The sequence below is a fragment of the mitochondrial genome of Aethina tumida, assembly GCF_024364675.1.
Source record: "Aethina tumida mitochondrion, complete genome".
Lineage (NCBI taxonomy): Eukaryota > Metazoa > Arthropoda > Insecta > Coleoptera > Nitidulidae > Aethina > Aethina tumida.
In genome coordinates, this window is record NC_036104.1 from 1 (window position 1) to 16,576 (window position 16,576).

Consider the following 16,576-nt stretch of genomic DNA (forward strand, 5'->3'; position numbering starts at 1 on the left):
AATTAAATTCTATAAATTATTATTTTTTAATTCTTTAATTTTTGGATCTCTACTAGCAATTTCCTCCTTTTCTTGATTTTCCATATGAATAGGATTAGAAATCAATCTTCTATCTATTATCCCTCTAATAAATAGAAAAAGAAATCTATATCCTTCAGAAAGATCCATTAAATACTTCATTACCCAAACAATTGCTTCTTCATTAATTCTTATTGCTATTATAATCAATTTAAATATATTAGAATATATCCCTCAATATTTTAATACATATTTAAATATTATAATAAATTCAGGATTTTTAATGAAAATAGGAGCAGCCCCTTTCCATTTTTGATTTCCTGAAATTATAGAAGGACTAAATTGATTAATATGTCTAATTATACTTACTTGACAAAAAATTGCCCCTATAATTCTTTTAATAAGAAATCTTAAATTAAATATCTTTATTACTTCAACAATTATCATTTCTTCCTTAATTAGAGGTATTCAAGGTATCAATCAAATTAGAATCCGGAAAATTTTAGCATATTCATCTATTAACCATATTGGTTGAATACTAGCTAGAATAATATACTCAAATTCAACATGAATAATCTATTTTATTACCTATTCATTAATTTCAATTAATTTAATCTTAGTTATATACAATTTAAACATTTTCTTTCTAAAACAACTATTTAACTCATTAAACTACAAAAAGATACTTAAATTTCTTTTCAGACTAAATTTCCTTTCATTAGGAGGATTACCACCATTTTTAGGTTTCCTACCTAAATGATTAACTATTAATCTACTAGTACAAAATAACCTTTTCCTTATTTCAGCTATTCTAATTGTATTAACTCTTCTTACCCTTTTCTACTATCTACGAATTTCCTCTAATTCACTAGTAATTTATTCTAGAGAAAACCTAAGGAAAATATTCTACTTGAAAAATTTAACAATTATTTTTAATTCAATCACTTTATCTGCCCTAGTTTTATGTACTTTTATCTTAAATCTGTAAGGATTTAAGTTAAACATAAACTAGTAGCCTTCAAAGCTGAAAATAGAGGCTTCTCTAAGCCTTGAAAGTTAAAACAAAAGCTTTAAAATATAAATTTTCCTTTAAATTTGCAATTTAATATCATTGTTGACTATAAAGCCTGATAAAAGAATCTACATTCGTAAATAAATTTACAATTTATCGCCTAAACCTCAGCCATTTTATCGAATAAATGGCTCTTCTCTACTAATCACAAAGATATTGGAACTTTATATTTCATTTTTGGTATTTGATCAGGCATAGTAGGAACTTCATTAAGACTCCTAATTCGAACTGAATTAGGAAATCCTGGGTCATTAATTGGAAATGACCAAATTTACAATGTTATTGTTACAGCTCACGCTTTCATTATAATTTTCTTTATAGTAATACCATTTATAATTGGCGGATTCGGAAACTGATTAGTTCCATTAATATTAGGAGCCCCTGATATAGCTTTCCCTCGAATGAATAATATAAGATTTTGACTTTTACCACCATCCCTTTCTCTTCTACTTATAAGAAGAATTGTAGAAAGAGGAGCAGGAACAGGATGAACAGTGTACCCTCCACTTTCATCTAATATCGCTCATGGTGGATCTTCAGTTGATTTAGCTATTTTTAGACTTCACTTAGCAGGTATTTCTTCTATTTTAGGTGCAGTAAATTTTATTACTACTGTAATTAATATGCGACCCTCAGGCATAACCTTTGATCGAATACCTTTATTTGTTTGAGCTGTAGTAATTACAGCTATCCTTCTTCTACTTTCATTACCTGTATTAGCAGGAGCTATTACTATACTACTAACAGATCGAAATCTAAATACTACTTTCTTCGACCCATCAGGAGGGGGTGATCCAATCCTATACCAACACTTATTTTGATTCTTCGGACACCCAGAAGTTTATATTTTAATTCTACCAGGATTTGGTATAATTTCACACATTATTAGACAAGAAAGAGGAAAAAAGGAAGCCTTTGGAACTTTAGGAATAATTTACGCAATAATAGCAATTGGTTTATTAGGATTTGTAGTTTGAGCACATCATATATTTACAGTAGGAATAGACGTTGATACTCGAGCCTATTTCACTTCTGCTACAATAATTATTGCTGTTCCTACTGGAATTAAAATTTTTAGATGATTAGCTACTCTTCATGGTACACAAATTACTTACAGCCCAGTAACTCTATGAGCATTAGGATTTGTATTTTTATTTACCGTAGGTGGATTAACAGGAGTAGTTCTAGCTAACTCATCTATTGACATTATTCTACATGATACTTACTACGTAGTAGCCCATTTCCATTATGTATTATCTATAGGAGCAGTATTTGCTATTATAGCCGGATTTGTTCAATGATTCCCATTAATTACAGGATTAACTTTAAATAGAAATTATTTAAAAATTCAATTCTTTGTAATATTTATTGGAGTTAATTTAACCTTTTTCCCACAACATTTCTTAGGGTTAAGAGGAATACCTCGACGATACTCTGATTACCCTGATGCATATACTCTATGAAATATAATTTCATCTATTGGATCTTTAATTTCCTTAGTTAGAGTATTATTCTTAATTTTTATTATTTGAGAAGCATTATCAGTTAAACGAAAAAATCTATCATCCTTTAGAATAAATACATCTATTGAATGATTACAATTTTATCCCCCAGCTGAACATAGATATGATGAACTGCCTATATTAACTAATTTCTAATATGGCAGATTAGTGCACTGGATTTAAACCCCAAATATAAAGTTTATACTTTTTTTAGAAATTACTACATGAAAATTAATTTCCCTCCAAGACAGAGCATCACCTTTAATGGAACAATTATCTTTTTTTCACGATCATGCACTATTAGTTCTAGTTATTATTACAATTTTAGTAGGTCAATTAATAACAAGACTATTTTTTAATAAATTTTCTCATCGATTCCTTCTTGAAGGTCAATTAATTGAAGTTATTTGAACTATCTTACCTGCAATTACTTTAATTTTTATTGCCCTCCCATCTCTTCGATTAATTTATATTTTAGATGAAGTTAATAATCCAATAATTTCAATTAAATCTATTGGACATCAATGATACTGATCTTATGAATACTCTGATTTTAAAAATATTGAATTTGATTCATATATAATTCCTACAAATGAAATAGAAGCATTTAATTTTCGTTTACTAGACGTTGATAACCGAATAGTAGTCCCCTTTAATTCTCAAATTCGACTACTTGTAACATCAGCAGACGTAATCCATTCTTGAACTATCCCTTCCCTAGGAGTAAAAATTGATGCAACTCCAGGACGACTAAATCAAGTAAGATTCTCAACTAACCGATCAGGATTATTTTTTGGCCAATGTTCAGAAATTTGTGGTGCAAATCACAGATTCATACCTATTGTTCTTGAAAGAATTTCTATAAATTATTTCATTAAATGAATTCATTATATGACAGAGATTTCATTAGATAACTTAAAGCAAGTACTGGTCTCTTAAACCATTTAATAGTAAAGTAGCGATTACTTCTAATGGATAAAAATTTAGTTAAACCCCATAACATTAGCTTGTCAAGCTAAAATTGTTAGATTAAACCTAACAATTTTTAATTCCTCAAATAGCACCTCTTAATTGATTGATATTATTTATCTATTTTATTATTATTTTTTTAATATTTAATGTAATAAATTACTATTCTTTCCTTTATAAAATTAAAAGATCAGATATTAAAAAAAATAAAATTTCATATTCTTGAAAATGATAGCAAACTTATTTTCTTCTTTTGATCCTTCAACTAGATTTTTTATATCTCTTAATTGATTAAGATCTTTAATTGGATTATTCTTAATCCCAGTAAGATTCTGACTTATTCCATCTCGAATAACAATATTATGAATTAAAATTATTATAACTCTTCATAAAGAATTTAAAATTTTAATTGCTAATAATTCTATTAAAGGAAGAACATTAATTTTTGTAAGATTATTTACTTTTATTTTATTTAATAATTTCTTAGGTTTATTTCCTTATATTTTTACAAGAACAAGACATTTAATTCTATCTTTAGCATTAGCTTTACCTTTATGATTAAGTTTTATACTTTATGGTTGACTTAATAATACAACTCATATACTAGCTCATTTAGTTCCACAAGGAACACCCCCTATTCTAATACCATTTATAGTATGTATTGAAACAATTAGAAATGTAATCCGGCCAGGAACCTTGGCTGTACGATTATCTGCTAATATAATTGCAGGTCATCTATTAATAACATTACTAGGAAATACAGGACCTTCTTTTAATACTTGACTACTATGGATTTTAATTACAATTCAAATTGCACTATTAGTACTAGAATCAGCTGTATCAATTATTCAATCTTATGTATTTGCTGTTTTAAGAACTTTATACTCTAGAGAAGTAAATTAATGACCCAAATAAAAAATCACCCTTTTCATTTAGTCGATTTTAGACCTTGACCAATTTTAGGCTCTTTCAGAGCCATGATTACAATAACAGGTTTAATTAAATGATTTCATCTATTTAAATCTGATTTATTATTTTTAGGATTAATTACTACAATATTAATTATATATCAATGATGACGAGATATTGTCCGAGAAGGAACTTTTCAAGGCCACCATACTTACAGAGTAACTATAGGTCTACGATGAGGAATAATTTTATTTATTGTATCCGAAATTTTCTTCTTTATTAGATTTTTCTGAGGATTCTTTCATAGATCTTTAGCCCCATCAATTGAAATTGGAATAGTATGACCTCCTAAGGGAATCCAAACTTTTAATCCTATTGAAATTCCTCTTCTTAATACTTTAATTCTTCTTACCTCAGGATTAACAGTAACTTGAGCTCATCATAGATTAATAGAAAATAATTATAATCAAGCATTCCAAGGTTTACTAATTACTATTATTTTAGGAATCTATTTTACTATTCTTCAAGGATACGAATATATCGAAGCTTCTTTTACAATTGCAGATGCTGTCTATGGATCATCATTCTTTATAGCAACAGGGTTTCATGGGCTACATGTAATTATTGGAACAACTTTCTTACTAGTATGTTTAATTCGTCATTATTTTTATCATTTTTCATCTATTCATCACTTTGGTTTCGAAGCAGCTGCTTGATATTGACATTTTGTTGATGTAGTATGATTATTCCTTTATATTTCAATTTACTGATGAGGTAGATATTTATATAATATAAAAATTATATTTGACTTCCAATCAAAAAATCTAGTCTTCTAGTATAAATAATTACAATTCTATTATATCTACTAATAATAATCTTACTAATTAGTTTAGCCTTAATTATTGTTTTAAATTTAGTTTCAAAAAAAACTTTTTCTGACCGAGAAAAAAGATCCCCTTTTGAATGTGGATTTGATCCTAAAAATTCAGCTCGGTTACCTTTTTCTTTACATTTTTTCTTAATTGCTATTATTTTTTTAATTTTTGATGTAGAAATTACCCTTCTTCTTCCAATAATTCTTTCTATAAAAATTTCTAATTTAATTAATTTTAGTATTATATCAATTTCCTTTATCTTAATTCTTTTAATTGGGTTATACCATGAATGAAACCAAGGAGCTTTAAATTGAACCTTCTAGGATAATAGTTAACTATAACATTTAATTTGCATTTAAAAAGTATTGAATTCCATTCAATTTATCTTAAATAAGAAGCAAATATTGCATTTAGTTTCGACCTAAAAGTCAGATAATATATTATCCTTATTTTTAATTGAAACCAAAATAGAGGTATATCACTGTTAATGATATTATTGAGATTAATCTCCAATTAAAGAAATAAGAGATTCAAGAATAAGCTTCTAACTTAATTCTTAAGCAGTGAAACTCTGTTTTTATTTCTATTTATATAGTTTAATAAAAACATTACATTTTCATTGTAAAATTAGAAGTTTTTCTTATAAATACTTAAAAATAATTCTATTTCCTTAATATCTTCAATATTATGCTCTAATATAAGCTATTTAAGTAAATATTTAATATTAAAAATCCAATTCAAAATAATATCAATAAAAAATAAATCTTTAAATGATTAATTGATAAAAATTGAGCAATTTTAGTTATAGATCTAATTCTAAATCCAAGATTTCGTCTTCCATAATATTCATATCAACCTTGATCAAATCTTTTAATATAAATTTCTCCTAATTTAAGGGGATATAAATTAACCCCAAAGGTAGATAAAATAGGTATATTTCACATTAAAGAAAAAAATAATGAAAAATTATAAAACTTTAAAGATTTATTTATATAAAAAATCTTAAACTTAGATATTTCATACCCGATAATCATACCTGAAATTACTATTAATAAAGTTATTAATTTAAATAATAAAGGTAAACAAATAAAATAAGGAACAGGAAATATCAATCAAGATAATATTCTACCTCTAAAAATAACAAAAAAAATTAATCCTCTTATACCCTTTAATATCTTAAATCCAGTTTCTCTAATGCAATTTAAACTAATAAAATTAAATTCACCAGTTATAGTATAATAAGTTAAACGAAATCTGTAACAAACAGTTAAACCAATAGAAATATAAAATACTAAATAAATAAAAATATTTAAATATTGTATTCTTATTACTTCAACAATTAAGTCCTTTGAATAAAATCCAGATATAAAAGGTAAGCCACATAAAGAAAAATTACAAATATTTAAAAAAGTACAAGTTAAAGGTATTTGATTAATTAATCCTCCTATATAACGAATATCTTGATTATTATTTATATTATGAATAATATTACCCGCACATATAAATAATAAAGCCTTAAATAAAGCATGAGTTAATAGATGAAAAAAAGCCAACTTATACTCTCCTAAAGCTAAAATTCTTATTATTAAACCTAACTGACTTAATGTAGAAAGAGCAATAATTTTTTTTAAATCAAATTCAAAATTTGCCCCTAAACCTGATATAAATATAGTTAAAGAAGCCACAAATAATAATAAATATATTATATTATCAGAAAAAGAAAAATTAAAACGAATTAATAAGTATACACCCGCTGTAACTAAAGTTGAAGAATGAACTAATGAAGATACCGGTGTAGGAGCAGCTATAGCAGCAGGAAGTCAAGAAGAAAAAGGAATTTGAGCTCTCTTTGTTATAGCAGCAATAATAATTATATATGTAATTAACTCTATAATAAAATCCTTTTTAAAAAAATCTAAATAAAAAATATAATTTCATCTTCCAAAATTTATTATTCAAGCAATAGATATTAATAATATAACATCTCCAATACGGTTTGTAAGAGCAGTTAATATTCCAGCATTAAATGATTTTTCATTTTGATAATAAATAACTAAACAATAAGAAACTAACCCTAATCCATCTCATCCCAATAAAATTCTAATTAAATTAGGGGAAATAATTAATAATATTATAGATAAAACAAATATAACAACTAGTATAATAAACCGATTTAAATTCAAATCTCCATGTATATATTCATCTCTATAGAAAATAACTATTGAAGAAATAAATAATACAAAACTTATAAATAAAGTAGATATTCAATCTACTAAAACTACTATTCTAATAGAAGAAGAATTTAAATTTAATATTGAAAATTCAATTAAAATAGTTTTATCTAAAATTATTAAATTAATTCTATAAATAAATAAAGAAACTCTAAAAATCAAAAAATTTAAAAAATAAACTAAACAAATTGAAATTATTTAAAATACTTTTGTATATCTATGACTCCACAAATCATTATTTTTAATAAACTATTTAAATAAATTCAAATAAAATATTCTCTTTTTAAAATTAAAACATTTAAAGGAAATCAATGTAAAAATAATAGTAAATATTCACGTACATATCCTATATAAAAAGAATAGTTTCTAGAATTTAATTTACCATGTTGTCTAAAAGAAAATAAAAATAATGAATAAACAGCTCTAAAAAATGATATTAAAGAAAGAAAAATCATAGTTAATCATCTAAATCTTACAAGTCTATTAATTAACATAATTTCCCCTAATAAATTTAAAGAAGGAGGAGCAGCTATATTAGAAGATCTAAATAAAAATCACCATAAAGATAATCTAGGTATGATATTAAGTAAACCCTTATTTAAATATAAATTTCGTCTATGTAATCGTTCATAAGAAATATTAGCCAAACAAAATAAACCTGAAGAACAAAGCCCATGTGCTAATATCATAACTAAAGCTCCTCATATTCCTCAAAAATTTATAGTTATAATTCCTCTTAATACTATTCCTATATGAGCTACTGAAGAATAAGCAATTAAAGACTTTATATCTCTCTGACGTATACAGATAAATGAAACAATTAATCCACCAACTAAAGAAATTACTATAAAAATAATATTATATTTTATTCCTACTCTTACAAATATCACTATTAAACGACATAATCCATATCCTCCTAATTTTAATATAATACCAGCTAAAATTATTGACCCTGCAACAGGAGCTTCTACATGGGCCTTAGGTAATCAAAGATGAATAAAAAATATAGGCATTTTTACTATAAAAATTATAATTATAAAAACATATAAATATGTAATATCTAAATTTTTAAATAAAAAAAATTCTAATCTGTAACTATTTCTATAATAATAAAAAATAGAAATTATTATAGGTAAAGAAAATAATAAAGTATAAAATAATAAGTACATCCCTGCTTCTACACGCTCTGGTTGATAACCCCAACCAATAATTAAAATTAAAGTAGGAATTAATCTAATTTCAAAAAATAAATAAAAAATTAATAAATTTATTCTTCTAAATGTAATATACAATCTAATTATTAAAATTAATATAACTATTAAAAATAAATTATAATATTCATTAGTTTTAAAAATTTTCTCTCTTGCCAATACTATTAAAGCACAAATTCAAAATCTTAATAAAACTAAAAAAAAAGATAGTATATCTAATCCTAAAAATAAAGATAAATAATTAAAAAAATAATTAAAAGAAAAATTCTTTAAAAAAATAAAAAAATAAATAAAAAATATAAACTGAACTAATCAAAATTCTCCTATAAAACATAAAGGTATTAAAAAAACTATTCTTAATAATAATCTTATCATAATATTGAAAATAATATAATATAGTCATTTCCTACTAATCGAATTATAGAAACAAGAATAGAAAGACCCAAGGCACCTTCACAAACTCTAAAACTGAGAAATAATATAGAAAAAAAATATCTATATAATATAACCTTTAAATATAAAAATATTAAAAAATATAAAGATAATATAATAAATTCTAATCTAATAAGCATTAACAACAAATTATTACGCTTAATGCAAAATATAATTATTCCAATTAAATACATTAACAAAGATAAAAAAAATAAAATCTTCATTAGTTTTTATAATTTAAATTAAAATATTGGTCTTGTAAACCAACAATATGAATATTCATTAAAAACATCAGAGAAAAGGAAACCCTTATCATTAATCTCCAAAATTAATATTTTATATAAACTATTCTCTGTATCATAAATTTTTTAATAATTCTTTCCCTTTCATTATCACTATCTTTTTTATTTATAAAACATCCTCTATCTCTTGGTTTTATTCTTCTTTTACAAACTGCTACTATTGCCTTAATTACTGGTCTTCTAAACTACAATTTTTGATTTTCATACATTTTATTTCTAGTAATAATTGGAGGAATACTAATTTTATTCATTTATATAACTAGAATTACTTCAAATAAAAAATTCAAATTTAGAAATAGTTTAATATTTATAATCTTTTTTTTAATATTATTATTCATTTTATCATTTATTGCAGACCAATACTTTTTTAACTTCAATAATTTAAATATAAATATATTAAATTATGAAATTAATTTAAATAATTTCTCATTAAATAAATTCTTAAATTATCCAAATTATATTGTATTATTCATACTTTATATTTATTTATTTATTACTTTAATTGCAGTTACAAAAATTTCTAATTTAAAAAGAGGACCTTTACGACAAAAATTCTAATGAAAATAGCAATTCGTAAAACTTCTCCACTTCTAAAAATTGCAAATAACTCTTTAGTTGACTTACCCACTCCTTCTAATATTAGATCTATATGAAATTTCGGATCTTTATTGGGATTATGTTTAATTATTCAAATTGTTTCAGGATTATTTTTATCTATACATTATTGTCCTAATGTAGAATTAGCTTTTAATAGAGTAGCTCACATTAGTCGAGATGTAAATTATGGAAGATTAATTCGAGCTCTTCATGCTAATGGGGCATCCTTTTTCTTTATTTGTTTATACATTCATATTGGACGAGGAATCTACTACGGATCTTATTACTTAATACATACATGAATAATAGGAGTAACAATTTTCTTTGTAGTTATAGGAACAGCTTTCCTTGGATATGTCCTACCTTGAGGTCAGATATCCTTTTGAGGAGCTACTGTAATTACTAATCTAGTATCTGCTATTCCATACTTAGGTATAACAATTGTACAATGATTATGAGGAGGATTTGCTGTTGATAATGCAACTTTAAATCGATTTTTTGCTTTGCATTTTCTTTTACCATTCGTAGTAGCTGCTATAACTATAATTCATTTACTTTTCCTTCATCAAACAGGTTCAAACAATCCTTTAGGTACAAAAAGAGATATTGACAAACTCCCATTCCACCCATTTTTTTCATGAAAGGATTCTGTAGGATTCTTAATTATAAGATTTATACTTATTTCATTATCATTAATTAATCCATTCCTTCTAGGAGACCCAGATAATTTCACTCCTGCCAACCCTCTAGTAACCCCTGTTCATATTCAACCAGAATGATATTTTCTATTTGCTTATGCTATTTTACGATCAATTCCTAATAAACTAGGAGGTGTATTAGCACTAGTAGCATCAATTGCAATTCTTTATATTCTTCCATTCACAAACAAAAAAAAATTCCAAAGAAATCAATTTTACCCAATCAATAAATTATTATTTTGATCCCTTTTTACAATTGTAATCTTATTAACTTGAATTGGTGCCCGTCCTGTAGAAGATCCATACATCTTAACAGGCCAAATCTTAACAGTATTGTATTTTTCTTATTATATTATCAACCCTATAATAAGAAAAATATGAGATAATATTATTTTTAATTCTTAAATCAATGAACTTGTATAAGTATATACTTTGAAAGTATAAAAAAGAGATAATAATTCTCTATTGATTTATACTAATTTTAATTAACTAAATTAAAAAAACAAATACAATAAATTTTAATCCTAAATAAAATAAAAAAAAATTTAATGAAACAGGCAAATAAGACTTTCAAGCTAAATATATTAATTTATCATATCGAAACCGAGGTAAAGTCCCTCGAACTCATAATCAAAAAAATCTTACTAAAGTTAATTTTAAAAAAAAAGTAAATCTAATTAAATTACCTCCTAAAAATAACATAGCTCTTAATATTCTCATAAATAAAATTCTTGAATACTCAGCTAAAAAAATTAAAGCAAATCCTCCTCTTCTATATTCTACATTAAATCCAGAAACTAATTCTGACTCTCCTTCTGCAAAATCAAAAGGAGTTCGATTAGTTTCAGCTAATCTAGAAACTAATCATATTAATCTAATAGGTAATATTATAAAAATAAATCAAAGATATTCTTGATAAATCATTAGATCTAAAATTCTTAATCTTAAAATTAAAAATAAAAAAGAAATTAAAATTAAAGCTAATCTAACTTCATAAGAAATAGTTTGAGCTACAGATCGTAATCTCCCTAACAAAGAATAATTAGAATTTGAAGCTCAACCAGCTAATATAATAGTATAAACTCTTAATCTTGAAACTCTTAAAAAAAATAATAAGGATAAATTAAAATTTAAATTTACAGTAATAAAAGGCATACTTATTCATAAAAATAACGATAAAGAAAAATTAATTACAGGACTCAAATAATACAAATTTAAATTTGATATATAAGGATAAGTTTGTTCCTTAGTAAACAACTTAATGGCATCTCTAAAAGGTTGAATTAACCCTATAAAACCCACCTTATTAGGCCCCTTCCGAATCTGAATATAACCTAAAACCTTACGCTCTAACAAAGTTAAAAATGCTACTCCCACTAAAACACAAATTAATAAAATTAAACTAGAAATGAATAATAATAATAAATCTTTTAATAACAAGTATTATTTGTAATAAACTTTACATGTAAAGATTCTAAATCCTTCGCACTAATCTGCCAAAATAATTAATCATATTCAATAAACAAATTATTAATCTAATATTTGGTCCTTTCGTACTAAAATATTATTATTAATTTAAGATAGAAACCAACCTGGCTCACGCCGGTTTAAACTCAGATCATGTAAAATTTTAAAGGTCGAACAGACCTAAAATTATAGCTTCTGCACCATAATTTAATTTTAATCCAACATCGAGGTCGCAATCTTTTTTTTCGATTTGAACTCTTTAAAAAAATAACGCTGTTATCCCTTAGGTAATTTATTCTTATAATCAAAATTATTGGATCAAATATTCATAAATTAATGTTCTATAAAAGAAAAAGTTTAATAAATTTTTCAATCACCCCAACCAAATATAATAATTAAATTCTACTTAATTAATACTAAAAAATAAAATATAATCAATTATATAAAACTCTAAAGGGTCTTCTCGTCTTTAAATTTCATTTAAGCTTTTTAACTTAAAAATAAAATTCTAATAAAATTTTTAAGAGACAGTATTTCTCTTATCCAACCTTTCATACCAGCTTTCAATTAAAAAACTAATGATTATGCTACCTTTGCACGGTCAGGATACCGCGGCCATTTAAAATTAATCATTGGGCAGGCTAGACCTTATATAAATATCAAAAGGACATGTTTTTAATAAACAGGTAAAAAAATATTTTGCCGAATTCCTTTTAAAAACCTAAATTTTTAAATTTAAATTTAAATAAAATTATACTAATTTAATCATTATTTCTATTTATTTAAAATTCATAAATATATTTTAATAAAAAATTTAAAATAAAAGAAAATTATATTTATAATATAATAAATTATAACATTTTTTTAATGATGAAAAATTCTAATCCTACATTTAATATATTTTAATTTATTTATAAAAATTTATTTTAAAGCTTATCCCCTAAAATATAACCAATTACTAATATTAAATTAAATATATAAAAAAATATTCATAATTAACAAATTAAATTTTTTTCTTAAAAAACTAGATATATTTAAAAACGAATAACGTTTCATTTCTAACTTATTATTTATAGTAGTTATTCCACAATAATAAATATAATAAATTAGCTCTTTTAAATTCGAGAATATTTAATATAAAATTATTATTTAATCAACCCTGATACCCAAGGTACTAAAAATTAATTATTCTTTTAAATATTTAAATTAATTCTTTCACAATACTATTTCACTATAATAAAATATATTTTTTCTAATTATATAATAAAATTCCTAATATTTTAATTAAATTACAAAATAACTATAAAATTTAATAATAATTTAAATATCAAATTAAATTGAATTTCACAATTAACTTTTTAATGTAAATAAAACGCTTATATCAAGCTCTAATTTGTATCTGTCTAGCCTCACTTTCCAGTAAGACTACTATGTTACGACTTATTTCACTTTGTAATGAAAGCGACGGGCGATATGTACATATTTTAGAGCTAAAATCATCTTACATATATATATAAAATTACTTTCAAATCCATTTTCAAAATAATTTTCAACTATTTTTCCATAAATATATTTATTGTAACCCATCTCTACCAATATATAAACTGCATCTTGATCTGATTAACTTTCTTTATTAAAAATTTTAAATATTATAATTCTCCTAAAATATTTAAACTACAACGATATACAAATTAAAAACATTGGTACTATTAATCGTGGATTATCAATTACAGGACAGGTTCCTCTGAATAGACTAAAATACCGCCAAATTCTTTAATTTTCAAGAACATAACTTTTACTAATTTAGTTTTACAAGTTCACGTCTACAATAATAGGGTATCTAATCCTAGTTTAAATCGTAGATTTCCCAACTTCATTAACAAAAAAGAATTATTTAATAAATTTAAAATTTCACTTAATAAACTTATAATTTAAATTCCTATATTATTTAAATTAATTGACACTAAATATATATTAAGTAGTATTGCTTGTCTAACCGCAACTGCTGGCACAAACTTTGTTAATACTAAAATTTATTTCTAAATCAAAATTACCTTTATATTTAAAACTAATTACTGAGAATAAATACTTCAATTATTCCTATTTAAAAAATAATTCAATCTCACAAAAATTTTCATATAATTAAATAAATTTACCTAATATAAAAACCAGAATAAAACTTTATAGTAAAATTTTATAGTTCTAACATAAAGGAACTATTTCCCTCCCATACAAATTGAACACCGTACGTTCAGCTTTAAAATGTAACTATTATACACCACTACTTGTGTTAACCCTCATTTCACCTTTTACGAATTAAAATCCCCCTGTCCTAATCCAAAATGAAACTAAATAACTAATAAACTATAAATCTATTAATTATTAATTAACTTCTGCTTATTCATAAGCTCACTATAATTATTCATTATAGTTTAATTCTTAATAAATGTAATTTTGTGTCTAAAAACCAAATAAAAAATTAATAACTAAAATCCCTCAATTCTAACTATTAATAATTTTAACCAAATTTAAATTTAAAATAATATAAATATAATTCTCTAGATTAAATACCCTCAATATTTAATCTCTCGATTTATAAATTTTCCAAAAGTTTAAATCCCTCAATTTAAACCACTAATAATTTTAACCAAATTCAAATTCAAACTAATGTACAAATAAAATTTTCTTGATCAAATACCCTCAATATTTAATCTATTAATTAATAAATTTTTCAAGAAAAGTTTAAATCCCTCAATTTAAACTCGTGCCTAAACAATCATTTCTAAAAAAATCCCTCAATCCTTCTAGTAACCATTTTTTTAATGCACCCTTACTTAATTTATTTAATTATATGAAAATTTTAAATAAAATTAAAAAAATAAAAAAAATCACAAAAAATGTCATTTTTCTATATTTTTTAATTTTTTCAAAAAAAAAAGACTAAACAAAAACTTTATTGTAAAAATTTTTAGGTCTAACATTATTTTATCCTTATGATTTTAATACATTTTTTTACTATGAAAATCATAATGAAACAAATATAATTTTTTAACCAATTTTACTTTCCAAAACAAAAATTTTAAATATAAATTAACTTAAATTTTCAATACAAAAATTAAAATTAAAATTTAAATAATAAAATTCTACAAAAATTTTGTATTAAAAACCCAAAGGATTTTTGCAAAATCGCAAATTTCCCTTTAATAATTTTACAGATAAATTAAGATACTTTAATTATATAAAAACTGAGATAGATAGTAATTAAGGGAGTTTTTTTTTTTTTTTATATTAAATATATATATATTAATAATAAATATATGTATTATAATATTAGTAATAATTATATATTCATTATAAGAAGAATTTATATAAAATAGATTAATAATGCTTATATATATATAAATATTTAATATATATATATATGTAATAATAATAGAGAATATTTAATATTGATAATGCTAATATTAATAATTCGAAATATATAAATTAAAAAAATCTGATACCTTATCTTTATTGATCTTTTTATTTTTTTTCTTTAAATGGATAGCAGGCCATTTATACATAAATTTATGAATAATTGTCTGAAATTTGTATATGTTAACTTATAGGTTCTATATATTAAGATTTAATATATATATATTAAATTTTTGTACTTTAGGGGAATATATAAATATATATATATATAGTAAATATTTATTAATATATATATATATATAGGTATATACTAATAGTCTTTATTGAGTGAAAAAAACCGAAATTTTTTTTGCAAAAATGCACAAAAAATGCAAAAAAATGCACAATTTTGCAAAAAATTTGACACTTTTTTTACCAAAAAAACCCCATTTACAATACTAAAAAATTCAAATTTTTCAATTAAAATCATAAAGCTATAAATAAACTTAGCCAATTTTTAAGGACCCCCTTAATTTTAACAATATAATTTATTTACTTTATAAAATTAATATAAATAACTAAATTTAGTAATATATTTAATTGACCTATTTTTAAATATAAAAAAAAAACATATTGATTTTTAGGTCATTTTTCTATGTTAGAATATAAAATGTTTTAAAATAAAAATAAGCTTTTTCTCAATGAAATGCCTGACAAAAAGGGTTATCTTGATAGGGTAAATTATGTATAAATTATACTTTCATTACATTTAATAGAATTAAACTATTTCCTAAAGTATCAAAAACTTTTATACCTCATATACTAAAATGTAAAAAGATAAGCTAATTAAGCTACTGGGTTCATACCCCATTTATAAAGGTTCTAATCCTTTTCTTTTTA

The 16,576-nt window shown here is 23.1% G+C and overlaps 13 protein-coding genes and 24 non-coding genes across 37 annotated transcripts; 23 read left to right on the forward strand and 14 right to left on the reverse strand. All coding sequences in view use genetic code 5, as the record gives it.

Moving 5' to 3' along the window:
* Nucleotide 1: 1 nt before the first annotated feature.
* ND2 (NADH dehydrogenase subunit 2) lies at nt 2-1,006 on the forward strand. Its single transcript has one exon. The coding sequence runs from the start codon at nt 2-4 to the stop codon at nt 1,004-1,006; it is 1,005 nt and encodes a 334-aa protein (YP_009437729.1).
* Nucleotides 1,005-1,070, forward strand: trnW. The gene has a single exon. It is a non-coding gene; the product is annotated as a tRNA-Trp (tRNA).
* Nucleotides 1,071-1,083: 13 nt separating this feature from the next.
* trnC lies at nt 1,084-1,146 on the reverse strand. Its single transcript has one exon. It is a non-coding gene; the product is annotated as a tRNA-Cys (tRNA).
* On the reverse strand, nt 1,147-1,211 carry trnY. The gene has a single exon. It is a non-coding gene; the product is annotated as a tRNA-Tyr (tRNA).
* Nucleotides 1,204-2,743, forward strand: COX1 (cytochrome c oxidase subunit I). Its single transcript has one exon. A coding segment is annotated over exon 1 (1,540 nt).
* Nucleotides 2,744-2,808, forward strand: CSD78_mgt04. The gene has a single exon. It is a non-coding gene; the product is annotated as a tRNA-Leu (tRNA).
* An 18-nt stretch (nt 2,809-2,826) lies between these two features.
* Nucleotides 2,827-3,496, forward strand: COX2 (cytochrome c oxidase subunit II). Its single transcript has one exon. A coding segment is annotated over exon 1 (670 nt).
* Nucleotides 3,497-3,567, forward strand: trnK. The gene has a single exon. It is a non-coding gene; the product is annotated as a tRNA-Lys (tRNA).
* A 2-nt stretch (nt 3,568-3,569) lies between these two features.
* On the forward strand, nt 3,570-3,640 carry trnD. The gene has a single exon. It is a non-coding gene; the product is annotated as a tRNA-Asp (tRNA).
* Nucleotides 3,641-3,796, forward strand: ATP8 (ATP synthase F0 subunit 8). Its single transcript has one exon. The coding sequence runs from the start codon at nt 3,641-3,643 to the stop codon at nt 3,794-3,796; it is 156 nt and encodes a 51-aa protein (YP_009437732.1).
* ATP6 (ATP synthase F0 subunit 6) lies at nt 3,793-4,464 on the forward strand. Its single transcript has one exon. It carries the CDS (start codon nt 3,793-3,795, stop codon nt 4,462-4,464), a length of 672 nt encoding a protein of 223 aa, YP_009437733.1.
* On the forward strand, nt 4,464-5,250 carry COX3 (cytochrome c oxidase subunit III). The gene has a single exon. A coding segment is annotated over exon 1 (787 nt).
* On the forward strand, nt 5,251-5,314 carry trnG. Its single transcript has one exon. It is a non-coding gene; the product is annotated as a tRNA-Gly (tRNA).
* ND3 (NADH dehydrogenase subunit 3) lies at nt 5,312-5,668 on the forward strand. The gene has a single exon. The coding sequence runs from the start codon at nt 5,312-5,314 to the stop codon at nt 5,666-5,668; it is 357 nt and encodes a 118-aa protein (YP_009437735.1).
* trnA lies at nt 5,667-5,734 on the forward strand. The gene has a single exon. It is a non-coding gene; the product is annotated as a tRNA-Ala (tRNA).
* trnR lies at nt 5,734-5,798 on the forward strand. Its single transcript has one exon. It is a non-coding gene; the product is annotated as a tRNA-Arg (tRNA).
* Nucleotides 5,798-5,863, forward strand: trnN. Its single transcript has one exon. It is a non-coding gene; the product is annotated as a tRNA-Asn (tRNA).
* On the forward strand, nt 5,864-5,930 carry CSD78_mgt11. The gene has a single exon. It is a non-coding gene; the product is annotated as a tRNA-Ser (tRNA).
* On the forward strand, nt 5,931-5,994 carry trnE. The gene has a single exon. It is a non-coding gene; the product is annotated as a tRNA-Glu (tRNA).
* trnF lies at nt 5,993-6,057 on the reverse strand. The gene has a single exon. It is a non-coding gene; the product is annotated as a tRNA-Phe (tRNA).
* Nucleotides 6,058-7,774, reverse strand: ND5 (NADH dehydrogenase subunit 5). Its single transcript has one exon. A coding segment is annotated over exon 1 (1,717 nt).
* On the reverse strand, nt 7,772-7,835 carry trnH. The gene has a single exon. It is a non-coding gene; the product is annotated as a tRNA-His (tRNA).
* On the reverse strand, nt 7,836-9,162 carry ND4 (NADH dehydrogenase subunit 4). Its single transcript has one exon. A coding segment is annotated over exon 1 (1,327 nt).
* On the reverse strand, nt 9,156-9,443 carry ND4L (NADH dehydrogenase subunit 4L). The gene has a single exon. The coding sequence runs from the start codon at nt 9,441-9,443 to the stop codon at nt 9,156-9,158; it is 288 nt and encodes a 95-aa protein (YP_009437738.1).
* Nucleotides 9,444-9,445: 2 nt separating this feature from the next.
* Nucleotides 9,446-9,510, forward strand: trnT. Its single transcript has one exon. It is a non-coding gene; the product is annotated as a tRNA-Thr (tRNA).
* Nucleotides 9,511-9,574, reverse strand: trnP. Its single transcript has one exon. It is a non-coding gene; the product is annotated as a tRNA-Pro (tRNA).
* A 4-nt stretch (nt 9,575-9,578) lies between these two features.
* Nucleotides 9,579-10,079, forward strand: ND6 (NADH dehydrogenase subunit 6). The gene has a single exon. It carries the CDS (start codon nt 9,579-9,581, stop codon nt 10,077-10,079), a length of 501 nt encoding a protein of 166 aa, YP_009437739.1.
* Nucleotides 10,079-11,221, forward strand: CYTB (cytochrome b). The gene has a single exon. The coding sequence runs from the start codon at nt 10,079-10,081 to the stop codon at nt 11,219-11,221; it is 1,143 nt and encodes a 380-aa protein (YP_009437740.1).
* On the forward strand, nt 11,221-11,288 carry trnS. Its single transcript has one exon. It is a non-coding gene; the product is annotated as a tRNA-Ser (tRNA).
* A 17-nt stretch (nt 11,289-11,305) lies between these two features.
* Nucleotides 11,306-12,256, reverse strand: ND1 (NADH dehydrogenase subunit 1). Its single transcript has one exon. The coding sequence runs from the start codon at nt 12,254-12,256 to the stop codon at nt 11,306-11,308; it is 951 nt and encodes a 316-aa protein (YP_009437741.1).
* A 1-nt stretch (nt 12,257) lies between these two features.
* Nucleotides 12,258-12,322, reverse strand: trnL. Its single transcript has one exon. It is a non-coding gene; the product is annotated as a tRNA-Leu (tRNA).
* A 1-nt stretch (nt 12,323) lies between these two features.
* Nucleotides 12,324-13,599, reverse strand: CSD78_mgr02. The gene has a single exon. It is a non-coding gene; the product is annotated as a 16S ribosomal RNA (ribosomal RNA).
* An 11-nt stretch (nt 13,600-13,610) lies between these two features.
* trnV lies at nt 13,611-13,679 on the reverse strand. Its single transcript has one exon. It is a non-coding gene; the product is annotated as a tRNA-Val (tRNA).
* Nucleotide 13,680: 1 nt separating this feature from the next.
* Nucleotides 13,681-14,468, reverse strand: rrnS. Its single transcript has one exon. It is a non-coding gene; the product is annotated as a 12S ribosomal RNA (ribosomal RNA).
* A 1,908-nt stretch (nt 14,469-16,376) lies between these two features.
* On the forward strand, nt 16,377-16,443 carry trnI. Its single transcript has one exon. It is a non-coding gene; the product is annotated as a tRNA-Ile (tRNA).
* Nucleotides 16,440-16,508, reverse strand: trnQ. Its single transcript has one exon. It is a non-coding gene; the product is annotated as a tRNA-Gln (tRNA).
* Nucleotides 16,508-16,576, forward strand: trnM. The gene has a single exon. It is a non-coding gene; the product is annotated as a tRNA-Met (tRNA).